This window comes from Cygnus olor (genome assembly GCF_009769625.2).
Source record: "Cygnus olor isolate bCygOlo1 chromosome 34 unlocalized genomic scaffold, bCygOlo1.pri.v2 SUPER_34A, whole genome shotgun sequence".
Lineage (NCBI taxonomy): Eukaryota > Metazoa > Chordata > Aves > Anseriformes > Anatidae > Cygnus > Cygnus olor.
The window spans coordinates 68233-83909 of NW_024429054.1; the positions used below are offsets into that span (position 1 = coordinate 68233).

A 15677-nucleotide genomic window follows, 5' to 3' on the forward strand; every position below is an offset into this window, starting at 1 on the left:
CCACAGCCGTCCCGGCTCCAGCTCCCGCAGCCGTTCCAGCTCCCGCAGCCGTTCCAGCTCCAGCTCTCGAAGCTGTTCCAGCTCCAGCTCCCGCAGCCGTTCCAGCCCCCGCAGCCGTTCCAGCTCCAGCTCCCGCAGCTGTCCCGGCTCCAGCTCCCGCAGCCGTTCCAGCTCCCACAGCCGTTTCAGCTCCCGCAGCCGTTCCCACTCCTGTGGCTGGGTCAGAGAAACGAACTGTAGCAGTGCAAGTTGCCCCTGCAGAGGGTACTCCAACCCCTGTGGCAGACCCTGTGGCTGGGTCGGAGAAACGAACTGTAGCAGTGCAAGTTGCCCCTGCAGAGGGTATTCCAATCCCTGTGTCAGACCCTGTGGCTGGGTCGGAGAGGCGAGCTGTAGCAGTGCAAGTTGCCCCTGTAGAAAAGGTGAAAAAATGGTATAGAAACTCAGGTCGTTTAGAACGCAGAAAGTCTTCTGCTAAGTCTGGGTGTGGAGAAGACGAGGCTGGGCCATCAAGTGTGCAGGAGGATGAAGATGAGGATGAGGATGTCAGTAAGTCAACAGTAACTACCCGAACCCTATACCAGCGTGAGCTACGAGATGTGCGAAAAGATTTTGGTCGCTGTATAGGTGAACAGCTTGTCACCTGGCTGCTCCAGTGCTGGGACACTGGAGCCAATGGTGTGGAATTAGAGGGCAGGGAAGCCAAGCGGTTGGGATCCCTTGCTAGAGATGCAAGCATTGACAAAGCAATTGGAGATGGAGCACGATCTCACAGCCTCTGGAGGTGTCTCCTGTTAGCTGTGAAGGGAAGGTATCCCTACAAGGAAGAACTTGTATGTCTACCAGTCAAGTGGACCACCATGGAGAAGGGAATTCAGTACCTGAGGGAATTAGCCATACGGGAAGTAATTTATAAGGACTTAGACGATGCACAAACATCCACAGATCCAGATGAAGTCCAGTGTACTCGACCCATATGGCGGAAGTTTGTACGGAATGCACCATCAACATGGGCCAGCACATTGGCAATAATAACCTGGAAAAACGGTGAAGATCCCACAGTGGGTGACATGGCTAAACAACTCCAGGAGTACGAAGGAAATCTCTCCTCTTCCCTACAGGCCTGCGTCTCGGCTGTGGAGAAACTCTCTGAAGAGTTCCACCAACTTCAAGAGGATTTATCTTCCCCCCCACCTGAACAAACCAGTGGCCACCAACTAAAAGAGAATACTTTGGAGAAACTTATTGAAGAGGTCCACCAACTTAAAGAGAATTTATGTTCCCCCCCACCTGAACGAACCAGTGGCCACCAACTAAAAGAGAATACTTTGGAGAAACTTTTTGAAGAGGTCCAGCAACTTAAAGAGAGTGTATTTTCTTCCCCACCTGTACAAACCAGCGTCTCGGCTATTAGGGGTAAACGTGCATCCATGCAAAGAAGACAATATGGTGGGTACACACCCCGCACCACCCTGTGGTTTTACCTACGTGACCATGGAGAGGACATGAGAAAATGGGATGGAAAATCTACTGAGACTCTAGAGGCACGGGTACGTGAGTTGCAAAAGAAAACAATCGGGAGAAAGGGGTTCTCTGAAAAGTTTGCTGCTCCAACTTCTAGCAGGCAGTCTTTTAAACACAGAAATGAAGATTCTGACCAGGACTAGAGGGGCCCTGCCTCCAGCCAGGGGGAGGAAAGGGACAACCGAGTTTATTGGACTGTGTGGATTCGATGGCCTGGCACGTCTGACGCACAGAAATATAAGGCTCTAGTAGACACCGGTGCAAAATGTACTCTAATGCCATCAAGCTGTAAAGGGCCAGAGCCCATCTGTATTTATGGCGTGCACCGGCGGCAATATCGCACCAACCGAGACTCCCTGATTCCCATCCACGAGCTAATTCGTCAACTGGAGAGCCAAGGAGTGATCAGCAAGACCCATTCACCTTTTAATAGTCCCATATGGCCAGTGCGAAAGTCTAATGGTGAGTGGAGACTAACAGTGGACTATCGTGGCCTGAACGAAGTCACGCCACCACTGAGTGCTGCAGTGCCGGACATGCTAGAACTCCAGTACGAACTGGAATCAAAGGCAGCCAAGTGGTATGCCACAATTGATATTGCTAATGCATTTTTCTCCATCCCTCTAGCAGCAGAGTGCAGGCCACAGTTTGCTTTCACTTGGAGGGGAGTCCAATATACTTGGAATCGGCTGCCCCAGGGGTGGAAACATAGCCCTACCATTTGCCATGGACTGATCCAGTCTGCGCTGGAGCAGGGGGAGGCTCCTGAACACATGCAGTACATGCACGTGCAGGCATCCCTTGTCCTGAGCTGAGGGCCAGCAGCAAGCAAGATGGAGGACTGCTGGAGGGTGACCATCACCTCTGACCTGACTTCCGCGTTCCCAGTGCTCCTGCAGCTCTCCCCCAAAGGTGAGGGTGTCAGGAGCCCCTTCCCAAGGGGTGTCCCAGGGGCTGTCAGCTGTCCAAAGCTGCAGGTCCTGGGCTGGGGGGTACTGGTGGTGCTGGACAGAGCTGGTGGCTGCTGCTAGAGCCCTGCCTGAGGGTCCCGCTGGGCTCAGGGGACAATGTGGCAGCCAAGACTCCCAGGTCCTGATGCCAGGGCTGTCCTGAGGCCTAGGGCTCTTCTGGGCATGGCTCAGACTTCTCCTGATGGGGGCAGTCCATGGCCAGGTTTCCCTGGGAGCTGGTGCCTCTTTGGGATCTGGCTCTGGGAGGAAAGACCTCCGGTGTCCCAGAGACTGGTGTGGCCTGCAGCTCCCCCAGGCCTCTCAGGAATGTCCCAGGAATGCCTGCACGGTGTTTTTCTGGGGTGCTTGTGTATGCCTGCATGTGTCATCGGCTGGGTGAGGTGCTTGCCAAGAGGTTGTGAGCTGGCTGGCCTGGAGCCTGACCTGTCTTCTCCTTGCTTTCCAGAGACTGAGGCTATCTGGGATGCTGTATCCGAGTACATTCTGGAAGAGCTGAAGCAGGATAAGGTGGGCTGGTGTCCTGGGCCCTGCAGAGCAATCCCTGCCCGAGCACCATGGCAGTGCACTGAGACTGCCCAGGGTGCCCGGAGCAGCTTCTTGGCCAGCTGGGAGAGAAACCAAAGCCAGATGTGCTCTGCCTCTCAGGTGTTTGGCACCCCCTAGGGCTTCACTCTTCCCTGCGGTCTGAGTGGAGAGGGCGAGCAGAGAGATGGGGGAATATCCTGGGTCCGTGCCTAGGACAATTGCTGGGAATCAGTCCCAGGCCTAATCTGTGTGCTGGAAACCTCCAGGCGCTTCTCTAGCCAAGGGATGTTGGCAAATGCTGTGAGGGGGGTGACGAAAGAAACAGAGGATGCGGCTCTTTTGCAAAGCTTTCCAAAGTGCCCCACCTTGCCCCATTGTCCCTCAGGAGTGGGCAGGGCACAGAGCAGTGTCCCCCTGCTCTGACAGTCATCCCTTTTCCCGTCTCTCAAGAACTCCCTCATCAGCCTTTCTGTCTTTTCTGTGTGCAGGGCGTTCAGGTTGCGGGACTCGGGACCTTTGCTGTTGTCCAAGAGCAATTCCATGGCAAACAAGAGCTGCTCTTGGTTCGAAGACCTTTCTTCCAGCTGGACATCGATGAGTTGTGGCTGGAGGAGATCTACTGTCCCACCGAGATCCTCCCTGGTGAGAAGGCAGCAGCCCCCCTCTTCCTGCCCCATGTCTGGAACGGTTTGTTCTCCCTGCTCTTTGGAAAGGCCTGGGAGAAGTAGAGGATTGTCTCCAACGGTCAGGGTACAGCTTGAGTTCCCCCAAAAGAAACCGTGCCCCAGGAGCAGTTCCTCTTACTGACCCTTTCTCTGGGAACTTGTTCTGAATGTTGCAAGCAACTTGGGCTTGCTGTGGCAGTGAGGATGTTGCTTCTCCTTGCAGATGGCATCAAGATTGAGCCGCTCAACTACGTGCAGCTATCGCGAGCCACCTCCTTCCCACTGCACGTGGTGAAGAACTGTGTGCAAGAGACCATCCTCTTGTACTGTTTCCTCCTGAGGAGCAAGGAGCACGTCCCCTTTGCCTTCAGGGACATTGGTGTTTTGACGTGCGAAGATGGTTTCCTCTGCATGAAGTTTTATCTAGACTGTGTCAAACGTCTGGAGAGCACTGCAGGCCTGGTTGCACTGCTCCACAGTGTAAGTTGGTGAGGTTTTGAGGGCTACTTTCACTTCTTTGGGAATCCTAGCGAAGGGTGAGCAATCCGACCGCTGTTGGCCAGCCCGGACACGGCAGGCCAGTCAAATGCCTTTCCCCGTGCTTGCCCCCTTAGCTGCTTTCTCCATGAGCAAAGAGAGTTTCTTCTGAGCCTCTGGACGCTTGCCCCTGCAAAAAGCCTGGCAGTGTTACTGTACAGCCTCCATATTCTGCCATGCAGCTCCTCCAGAGCAGAACAAAGGGTCATGGAAGAGGCTTTGGAGGAGGGCTTTGGAGAGAAGGCTTTCTTTTGGCTTGGGAGACAGGTTTGCTTCCTGTCAATGAGAGCCGTGAGAAAACTGCCTCAGAAACCCTCCAGCAGGTCTGTGTCTCTTTGCAGAGAATGTGGCCGGCACATCTGACTGACTTCAGTGGAGAGACCACCGCTCGCGGGATCCAGATGTTCCCAAGGTGAGTGCATTTCCTCCGCAGCCCTTGGCTGACCCAGTGGGAGGCTTCCCACTTCCTGCTTTGGAACGTGCACAGTTGGGTCTCCACGCTCAGCATCCAGTCAGGGCTAAATCCCGAGGAGACTGGTTCCTGGTTAACTAATGCTGAGTTTCAGCTACGAGTGTCTTCACCTGGAGAGGAGGGGCATTGTGGTTGTGTTTCTTGTGCCCGTGCTGCCGCGATTCCCGTCAGAGAGAGTTGCCTGCATGTGGAGGGGAATTTAGGCTACCTTTTCAGGTGCTGCGGGAAGACGGACAACAAACCCCATGCATGGACACGACGGAAAAGGGATGCCATGCCTTGTGCAACACCAGGAGGATTACTGCCAGCAAGCTGCAACGGGTAGGAGGCCAGCCTTCTTCAAGGCCGTGTCATCGTTTGTTTTCCAGGTTTCATCTGACTGTGAGGAGAAGGCCAGAGGCCAAAGTTTCCACCACCTCGCAGGAGGAAGCTGCAGGAGAGCGCAGGACCAGAAGAGGTAAGGGAACAGGTCCCTGCTGTCTGGGGGTGGTCCCTGTCCCATGCTGGCTGACTGGAACCAGCTTAAAAGGCAGTGCCCACGCAGCTGCTCTGAAGAGCTTCCTCCTTTCCTAGTTTCAGAGTGCCATCCTGACAACCTGCTGCAGAGGAGGAAGAAGCTTTCCCTCCCCATGCTGACAAGCTGGGAGCCGGGCACAAGGCAGCAAGATCTGGAGAAGAAGCCTTCTACCAGGTGAGACCCCTGCGGGAAAGGAGGAAGGAGCCACTTGCAGCCACACAGGAGAGATGTCCCCTTTGGACCCACCAGCCGCAGGGTGGCTCCTGACACACGTCCCAGCGGAGGCCGCTGTCTCAACGGATGGCAAGCGTGCAGCACGTTTGCCTGAGACTGGCACACCAGCTTCATTTTCCACCAGGGCCCCGCTCCCTGGGGCAGCTGAATGCAGGGCCTTGTTGCAGAAGCTCTTCTCCCTTCAGGAGTCCCCCCACATTGCAGCAGAGTCCATCTTCTTGTCTGTGGGAGCAAACGTCCCCTGCCTTCCTTCTAACGTGTCTCACCGTGTCTTAGGATTGCCGTGGCCCCATCTCCCCTGCTGTTTCTTCCAGCCTAAGGAGCTGTGATAGCAGATGGAAAAGTTTCTTTCAGGCATTTTTTTCAAACGATATCCCAAACGTTGTGGCAGGCACGAGAGTGCTGCGGTAGGGAGATGGCATGACTGCCCTCCTTACCTGATGGCTTTCTCCGATGCTACTGGCTCCCCAGCGATAACCTGTTTTCCACCCGTAAGCGCACCGTGTTTCAGGGCCCCAGAGGAGAAGCTAAAGGAAAGCCCGGGTGGGCCATAATGGTGTCTCTCGGATCCTGTCCTTGCACAAGACACTGCTCCTCTCCTTCTTCCACCACAAAGGGCCTGGATACGGGCATCCCGAGCCTTCCTGAAGGCAGGTGGTGCCACAGCTTCGCGTTTGGCTCTCTCTGTCTCTGCTGAAGTGAACACGGCCAGTCCAATATGCCCGCTCGCTGCGGAACTGCCGTCTGCTGCAGAGGCTGACGCAGCTTGCGAGCGCGGACTGGAGACCGAATTCCCCTGGGCTCATGCAGCCTCCTCCTGGTGTCTGTTTGCAGTGTGCTCCCCCCGTGTCCAGGCAGCTCCCCCGGGACGAAGAAGGCAGACAGGCAGGAAACAGCTCCTCGAGCCAAGTCCACCACCACTGCGCTCCCTGCTCCTGAAGCCTCCAGGAGAGCGCTGCAGGTACCTGCTCTGCCTTGCTGCAATGACCGTGCTGTTTGGTCCTGTACAAAGGCCTCTTTGTGTGGAGCGATCCCGAGCAGGTCCCTTGGGATGCGTTCATTTTCACATTTGTTACCTCCTTCATCTCTTCCTCAGGAGACGGAAGGTGGCGTCCCGCACACCTTCCCTGCCTCTTACTGCCTCCCGTGTTGCCATGAGCCACTTCATTTTGACCAGGGGCCATGGAAAAGGAACAAGGCCTTTCTGGGTCATTGATGGCAGAGGGCTTTGGTCACCGCGGGCTGTTCAGCTGCGTTTGTCACGAGTTGAGGAGCCTGGCCTAGCTTCAGGGCCCCTCATCCTTGAGGGTCGAAGCACTGCTGACAGACCAGCTGAGGCGAGGGGGCAGGAGTGCGGGTTAGGCCTGAGGGACAGCTGAGACCAATCCTGTCTGCTGTTGTGTTTGTTTTTTGTTTTTTTTCCTCCAGGAGGTCTGGAAGCTGTCTTCGCAGTGGGACCAAACAGACAGCTCATGGCCCACGTACCAAAAGCTACAAGAGCAAGCCCGGGCAGAAATGGCTGCGTGGGAAGCCTGGTCTGAGGGGGAGGACCAACAGATACCCCAGGTACTGGCAGTGATCAACACCGCTGAGAACAGCAGCGATCCTTTCCGCCAGGGCTCCGAGGGCAGCAGGTCCCAGGGTGGTGGGAGCAGGACGGGCTCCAGAGCGCAGGGCAGGGCTTTGCCTGCTCCTCCCTGTGAGGCAGAGGTTGTCAGCAGAAAGTGAGGGATAAAAGCAGCAGCCAGACGTGGGCTGGCAGCGCCGAGTCGCCTGGTTCCCAGGTCCTGCTGCAGGGTCCTTTCAAGAGGTCCTCTGGGAAACAGCACCTGTGTGTCCAGTCCTGTTTGATGAGAGTGTCTTCTCCTTGCAGCGATTCAGCAGCCAACATGCTTGGGCTCCCCGTCCTCCAGCCCAGGAGCAAGGAGGTCAGGAGGAGGTGGAGGAAGGCTGAGAACCCTGCCCCAGCAGAGGATTTGGGAGCCGCAGCCAAGCTGGAGAGACTCCAGCCTGAGTAAGTGTGTGCCGGCTCCGTTCCCGTCCTGGGGCACTGGAGTAGCTGTTGAGTGATGTCAGGACATATCCAGGAGCCCGGTCCCTGAGTCCTGGGGTTGCCTATGACACCCTTTGATTCCTCCTAAAGCGGGCATGACCTTGGTTACCACCAAGGCCTAAAACTCATCACAGGTTGAAAGGGTGGGTGCACGTGGCACCGCATGGGTGCAGGGTCTGGCTGAGGGGAGAGGCAGAAGGGGTGTCTGACAGAGGCTGAGGGATCCCTTTCTCCTGTTGTTGCAGCCGCCTCTCCCCACGAGCACTCCAAGTTTTGGAAAGGTTGGAGCCGCATCGCCACCAACAAAGTATATTCAGAATTGTTGCGGAGGCAAACCGGCTGCGGCAAGAGCAGCAGCAGCAGCTCCCCTGGTAAGTATCTCCAAAAAGGGATGGTGCTTCCCGCTGCTGCAAGGCCCATCCTTCCCCTGGGGGCAGCACTGGGAGAAAGAGGGCACGTCTCCGACACCCCTCCCGAGACAGACGCAGGCTTTGGAGACTCTGGAGACTTTGGGACTGGAGCTCCCTGACACCTGCGGGGAGCGGCTGGGCACCCAGAACAGGCTTTCCCATGTGGGATGTGAAAGTCCTGTCTGAAAACAAAGGGGTCCCCTGGATGGCTGCCTCTCCCCTTTCCAAAGCCGAGAGTCTGTCCTTCCTTTGGAGAGCGCTGACACCAAGACACCTTGCCCTGAGGGGGAATACCTGTGCAGAATACCCAGGGTCCTCCGCTCCACCTGACCCAGCCCCAGGCTGATGAGCTGCACCCCCGGGGACCTTGTCGTGAGCTTGGGCACGAGGCATCTGTCTCGCTTCACGGCAGCCTTGAAGCTCCATGGGAAGCAGATCCCTACGTGCACGGCCCGAGCTAAGCCTGCAGTATTTCTCTGTGTTCAGCCTGTACACAACCTGCTCATCCTCTTTTCCTTTTGACTCCCTAGCGCTAGGTGCTGGTACCGCAGTGGAGGGGAAGGTGCTGGGAACGGTGACGGCAGCAGCGGAGCTCTGAGCAAAGGGGCTGGGAAGCTCTCCCGCTTTCCGCCCCTGAATGGAAAATAAAGAGCACCGGGGCTCTTCCCGGCCAGACTGCTTGTGTCACTTCATCCACCCTAGACTTGAGTATGCATAAGCTGGATCTCTGCTTTGAAAGAGGAATGTGGGTTGAAAGGAGAGCTCTTGCCAAGGCTCCCATTTCTATGCCTGCGCTGTCTTAAGTGTGGCTTCCCGTCATGATACTCATCGCTGCCAGTTGCGCGCGTTTCCAGTGCAGAAGTCTGTGTCTCAGCCCACGTCCCCATAGCTCCCTCCTAGCTAGGGGAGCTCCGTGGCAGACCTGGAGGGGAGGCCCATGGGGACGAGGAGCAGGCAGAGGCATGGGGAATCTGAGGGCATCTGAAAGGACTCTCAGGGCCAGGTCTGCGGCTGTGTATGTGCTTGTGAACCCCGAGAGTGCTGTGTGTGCCTGCAGCAGTGACCGGCTGTCTCTGCCAGCCCCAGGGCAGGAGGGGACTCGGCTGTCTGTGCCTGTGTGTTACGTGAGTCCTGCGTGTGGGTGCTGTTGAAAGCAGCGCTTGTCTGTGGTCGTCTGTGTGACCGGCTGTATCAGTGTCCTCCCTGGGTGTCCCTGGCACAGGTGCTCAGCTTCGTTACTGGTCGAACCTGCAAAGGGGAAACTGGCAGCCGTGTCCCTCAGCCTGGGCTGAGAGCTGGGGACCCTGGGCACTGGGCTGGCTTCCAGCGGCCGGGCAGGACCATGCTGGGTGGTATCGGTCTGTACTGGGCTCCAGAGCATCTGGGGTAGTCAGCAGGATCTGGTCAAGTTGTGTGTCTTCCTGAGATTGTGTGTACATAATGCGTATAATATGCTGGGGGACCGATCCTTTGCTTCTGTTCCCTTAGGGTTATATTTACAAGGAAACTCTCAGAGCGTTGTGTGGGCACCCAAATGGGACCTGTGCTAGTAAATTCTTGGGTTGATTGGAACAAGTGGATTGAAAAGATGTTTACAGAGCATGAGGAGACAAGTGAGAGGCACAGATGGCTCAAACTGCAGGCCTGGTGGCTGGTATTCACCGTTTAGGGGATGAAAAGAAATGCTCACCAAAGCACGTACAAGACCTCCTGGATCCTGATCACTTCCAGCTGTGGAGATGAGAAATGATAGTAGAGAGCTGGAAGAAAACTGACAGAATCAGGCAAAGGCTGAGCCTTCTACAAACTGAACTTTCCAAATGCCTGAAGAATCAGGTAGAGAAGGGAAATGCACAGTTGCAAAGAAGTAGCCTTAACGTTCAGAGATTTAGACCTGGTGGAGCCCAGCAGCCCTATATCTAATCTAAATCTACTCCTTTTTAATTTAAAACCACTAGTCCTCGGCCTATCACTACACCCCCTGAGAAAGAGTCCCTGCGCAGCTTTCTTGGAGGCCCCCTTTTGGTACTGGAAGGCTGCAATGAGGTCTGCCCAGAGCCTTCTCTTCTCTAGACTGAACAACTCTCCCAGCCTGTCTTCGTGGGACAACCCTCTGATCAGCCTCGTGGCCACACTTCCTTTGATGCAGCCCGGGATACGGCTGGCTTGCTTTTCTTTTATGGCATGTGCGCATTGCCAGCTCATGCGGAGTCTCTCACCCACCAATGCTCCCAGGCCCTTCTCAGGGCTGCTCTCAATCCATTCTCCACCCAGTCTGGATTTGTGCTTAGGATTGCCCTGATCCAGGTGCAGGACCTTCCACTTGGCCTTGTTGAACCTCACGAGGTTTGCATTGGCCCCCCTCTCAGGCCTATCCAGGTCCCCCTGGATGGCATCCCTTCCCTCCAGCGTGTCGACCGTGCCACACAGCTTAGAGTCATCAGCAAACGTGCTGAGAGTGCACTCAATCTGCCGTCCATGTCACTGACAAATATATTAAATAATGCCGGCCCCATAGTGACTCCTGAGGGACACGACTCATCACTGATCTCCACTTGGGCATGAAGCCGTTGACCACAACTCTCTGAGTGCAACCATCCAGCCAATTCCTTGCCCATGGAGTTGCTCATCCATCATATCCACGACTCTCCAATTTGGAGACAAGGATGTCATGCAGGACAATGTCAAATGCCTTGCAGAAGTCCAGGTAGATGACGTCAGCTGCTCTTCCCCTATCCACCAATGCTGTAACCCTGCTGTAGAAGGCCACCAGATTTTTCAGGCATGATCTGCCCTTACTGGAGCCACGCTGACTGTCACCAAGCACCTCTTTGTTTTCCATGTGCCTTGGAATAGTTCCCAGGAGGAATATACCAATATACCCAGTATACCTGTAGAAGCCCTTCCTGTTGCCCCTGATGCTCCTGACAAGAGCCAATTCTAGTGGGGCTTAGCTTTCTGAACTTGATCCCTGGCTGCTCGGTAAATGTTCCTGCATTCCTCCTAGGAGGCTCAAGGGAGACCTTATCGCCCCACTGCCCCACACGTGGTCCCACAGCCATGCTGCCAAGGCACCGCACATGGCAGTGCACGTTCAGGGCTGAATCAAGCTCTTACTGACCGCACCAGGGACAATAGACATGGGACACAGAATGCAATGCACAGGAAAAATTACACAGAATAAGCAACCAAATAACGGTAGTTTTGGAGCCACGGCCACCCCCATGTCCAGTCTCCAAATGGGGTCCTGCTATCATTTGTCTTCAGTTGTTTGGTTAATTCTTGTAATTCCTGTATCTTCACGTGTACCAAGTGGGAATGATCACTCAGGTTGATATAAGACATACCTGCAAAGTCCTCGCAACCATGACCACGGACAAGTAACAAAAATCAATCCCAGCTCTATTTTGTAGCGTAGCATGCCTTATTAATATTTACGTCAAGCAGCAAGCCACGTAGCGCAGCACTAGTGGCATTACTAAATTTACTTAGTCAGCACGCTAGGTGATTCAGGGTGGTTAACGCTCAAGCACTAGCCAAACCGGGTTCCGTACTATTCACCCACCATGACACTGAGTTGTTTTTCCCTGTATAGGTGAAAAATGTGCAATAGATCGCTGACAACGAGCCCAGGAGGCTCAATTCTTGGGACGGGAGGCTTGGTGTCTGCCCAGCTCTGGATAACCAACCATTCCAGGAGTCGCTCCAGGCCTCGCAGTGTGGCTCTCAGGCCATGGATTGGTCACAGAAGCGGGCTAGCCGTTCCCGTCTCAGCAGCGCTCCGACCCGACAGATGCAAAAGGGGTGCTGCGGTGTAGCAAGACTCAGGCACTTAATATCCTGGCCTGTGGCATTAGCCGTGGTCACCCATACGTTCTGTTGAGGCTGTGGGATGATCCACGCTGATATGGAAAACAGCCGGGGGGGCAGTGGGGGTGGGGTGATGGAGGGGAACCATGGCCACAGGCTGCGGGGAGCCTGCGGCAGCCTTAAGGAGCACGCTGCGTCTGTCCCAGACGGTTCTCCCCACTCTCCTCTTCATCTGCGGCGCATGCCCTACTCCTCTCCCTCACCATGACGTGCTGAGGGTATGTTTGCCATTCCCTCGTGTACCACCTCTGCCTCCCGCATGGCAGACAGGGGGATGGTGCTGAGGCCTCCTCAAAGCACAGAGCCCCGTGGGCTGTGCGGGGCTGCAATTCCCTCCGTATAACACATCCTACTTGGACAACAGCAAAGGTTGGCTGTTGTTCAGCCAAGTTCAGGCACGGTGAGGGACTGCTGTATCCCAGGTGCATTTGCTCCCATCTTTTTCTTGAAAAAGGCCCAGCCCCAGGACAGGCCTCAAACCCGCCCTCCCTGGAAGGGTTACAGCTGTGGCTATACAAATATATATGTCACCATACAGACAGAAAATGTGAATATTCCCACCAAGAAAGGCAGATAATACAGGTATGATTGGCACAAATTTAGCCATTCAAAGATGGAGCATTTCAGGGAATCTTTTTAACTCAGTTCTTCTCTGCTCTAACAGGCAGGAGAGTTCGACAAGTCACAGATTTTTCTCTGTGCCTGGAGTGAGGGGTGGCATGAGCAGTCCTGGGCAGGGAGGGTTTTGTGGCATCAGGGCTCCATGCAGGACAGAAAATTGTCATTTTATTGCTGCAGGTCTGAGTATTACCTACTTGTTTTCAAAGCATTTCAAACATTTCGCCTCAATCAGCACATTACAGTCAGCTGAAATGACTGAACAATTCTAATACAATGTGAGAGGTGTCCCATAACATCAAAATTATCATATTTCAAGATGCGTATTACAGCGAGAGAAAAATGTTGATCTTCCCCTGTACTGGCATTGCCAGAATTTCTCTTCTGGCCTTTCCTCAGATCCTGAGAAGGTGGTGGAGCAGCTAATCCTGGCAAATGTTTCCAAGCACATGGAGGACAACAAAGTGATCAGGAGTGGTCAGCATGGATTCCCCAAGGGTCTCTTGCGACTTTAACAACGTGATAGCCTTCTCCAATGAAAAGACTGCCTTGGTAAATGAGGGGAGAGCGGTGGATGCTGTCTGCCTTGTCTTCAGAAAGTCTTTTCACATGTCTCCCATAAGATCCTGGTAGAGAGGCTGATGAAGTACCAGAGGCAATGGCCACTAGCTGACCCTATGAAACGTTTCTTTACTGTAGGTGACTGATGACCGTTGCCCAGAGAGATACTGCAGCCTCTGCCCTGGGAGATATTCTAAACACTGCTGGACCCTGTCCCGGCCAACCTGCTCCAGCTGACCCTGCTTGAGTAGGAAGCACTTGAACCAGACAGTCTCCAGAGGCCTCTTCCAACCCTCATTATTCTGTGATTCTGTAATGCCCAGCAGTGTTTCTGAGAAATTGTCTGTGGTACCCCCATCCTTGATGGAGTCCTGCAGCCCATGGATCAGAGCCGCATTTTGAGGATGAACATGGTCACTGTGCAGTGCTGAGGACAGGTCCGGCCAGGGATTACAAAGGCCAGCAACGCCACCACACACAGAAGTGCCCACTACCCCTGCCTCCACTGTGCAGCCCCGTTCCCTGACAGGACCTAGGGTCACAAAGGACCTCTGGAGCTCTCTAGCACTGTGGTCTGCTCTGAGCAGAGACAACTTAACTGAGAGATCAGATTAGTCAGTACTTTCTCCTCACCAAGCTTTAATTCACATTCACGGTGATTTATTTTCTCCTGAAAACCATTCGAAATTTCTCTTTCTGCCCCTTTCACCTTTTTTTTTTTTTTTCCTCTTGGTCTTTTGTCTTTCCCCCCCCATCCCTGCCACCAGGACAGATTACCTCACCTACTCTGACCAAGCCTAACTGTACTAGGTGTGGCTGGGATTGAGTTAACATTCTTATAACAGCTCATATAGTGCTGTGCTTTCCATATCTTCAAGAAGGGCAAGAAGGAGGACCCATGAGCCTATAGGCTGGGCAGCCTCACCTCCATCCCTCTGAAAGTGATGGAGAAGTTCTTCCTGGTAACCATTTACAGGCAAAGAAAGGACGTGAAAGTCATCAGCAGTAGTCAGCATGGATTCGTCAAAGGGAAGTCATGCTTGAACAACTTGAAAACCTCCTATGATGAATGCCTCAAGCATTCTGTGAAATGGTGTGATCTTGGACTAAGGCTCGTGTGAGAGCTTCTCCTGTCTGTTCATGCAACAACAAGCCAATCAGGATCTTGGGCTGAGGGCCCCATGTGCACAGGAATGGGCAACAGTTTCTTAAGTTCTCCTCTGCCTGCTGCCATTTTCTCTGGGGATCACAGAGGATGATCTCCCTTCAGAAGACCCATGAGAGGCTCTGTCCTCCCTATGGTCATGGCTGGACTCCAGTGATGCAGCTCGACCACAGCTGAGGAGCTTTGTCTGGGGGAGACTTTTGGGGTAAGGCCTGGCACATGGAGTGGGAGAGACTGTCTCAAGGATGTGTGCTGGGCATGGGGACTGAAGGACGTCTGTGAACTACCATGGGGTATGGGTTATTGTTCTTTCAGTATAGCTCCTGACACAGGGTCCCACCCTTCCTTTTGATGACACCCTTCTGGAGGAATGAAGGCACCAAAGTTTAGAGCAGGAGACACTAGCAGAGCGCCAAGTCAAAAGGGACTTCACTATAAGTGTACTTCAGGGTACCCGCAGCCTGGGCATTGTCTTGGATTAACAGAACATCAGTATTTTTCTCTGTGAGAAAAATTCCAGCCCAGGTCAGCTCTTCCCTGACCTCTCCCCATCCCTCCTCCAGGAGCACCAGCCCTGCTGCTCCTGGCCTCCTCCTAGTGCTCCTCAGAGGACCCTGAGATGGCAGTGCTGCTCTGCGGGAAGAGGGGACAGTGGTGCCCGGGTACAGGGAGTTATTTCATACTGGCTAAGACGGTCAAGGTGGGAAGCAGCCACAAGTGGGAGCTGAGTCCAGCCCTCATTCTGCAACACATCTCCCTATGACCCCCAAGCCTTGAGCCCATGGAGAACCAAGCACAGCAACAGCCCATGGAGAGTGTAATTCCTGGAACCAATTCCTGCTTTCATAGGGAAGAAGAGCCCAGCCTTCAGTTGCTGCAATGAGGAGACACCCTTTATTAGAGAGATGCTTCTCAGGAAGCCAGATCCTTCTCCTTCTTCATTGGCCCTGATGTCTGCAGTCTTGTTTCATTACATTTCTCACTCCTGTCTCACAGAGGCAGCACAATGTTCTCTAGCCTCTCTTCCACAGTTTATCACAGAGGTGCAACCAGCATCGGTCATTGGCTCAGCTTTGGCCAGTGGTTGTTACTTTTTTGAGATGGCTGGAACTGGCTCTTAGCCGACTTGAGGCAGCTCTTGGTCTCTTCTCACAGATGCCACCCCTGCAGCCCCACTACTACCAGAACCTCGCTGCATAAACCCAATGCACCTTCTCAGTGCATGTGTTACCCTGTGATCTCCATCAGCTTCTTTGAGTATTGCTCTTTAATGGTACTGACAACTTAGACAGACACTGCTTGAATAAGGGTTTTGAATTTAAATATAAAGGAGAACTCCAGGTGTTTTGGAGCATGAAGATACCTAGGTGGGGTTCTCAGAGATAACAGGAATGCCCCAGGAGACCTGTCCCCTTCTTGAGGAGGATCAAGGCCTTGAGGAGAATCAAAGATATCAATTTTGTCTAAGCTGATTCTTGATGCCTACATTCACACAGCCAAATGCCTCGTTGGGACTTTTGGTACTATTTGGGCTTCTTTCACATACTCTGCCATA

General features: G+C 54.0%; 1 protein-coding gene across 2 annotated transcripts; it reads left to right on the forward strand.

The window, feature by feature from the left end:
- Positions 1 to 3667: 3667 nt before the first annotated feature.
- Positions 3668 to 6729, forward strand: LOC121062867. 2 transcript variants are annotated; one of them, XM_040543156.1, is made up of 4 exons: positions 3668 to 4165; positions 5063 to 5151; positions 6280 to 6406; positions 6542 to 6729. In XM_040543156.1, the coding sequence occupies exons 1-4, from the start codon at positions 3890 to 3892 to the stop codon at positions 6659 to 6661; spliced, it is 612 nt and encodes a 203-aa protein (XP_040399090.1). In that variant the 5' UTR covers positions 3668 to 3889; the 3' UTR covers positions 6662 to 6729. The 2 variants fall into 2 exon arrangements, 1 of the variants encoding a protein (XP_040399090.1); XR_005815711.1 differs by lacking the exons at positions 6280 to 6406; positions 6542 to 6729 and adding exons at positions 5268 to 5385; positions 5722 to 5830 and having other exon boundaries at positions 3940 to 4165.
- The last annotated feature ends 8948 nt before the right edge of the window (positions 6730 to 15677 follow it).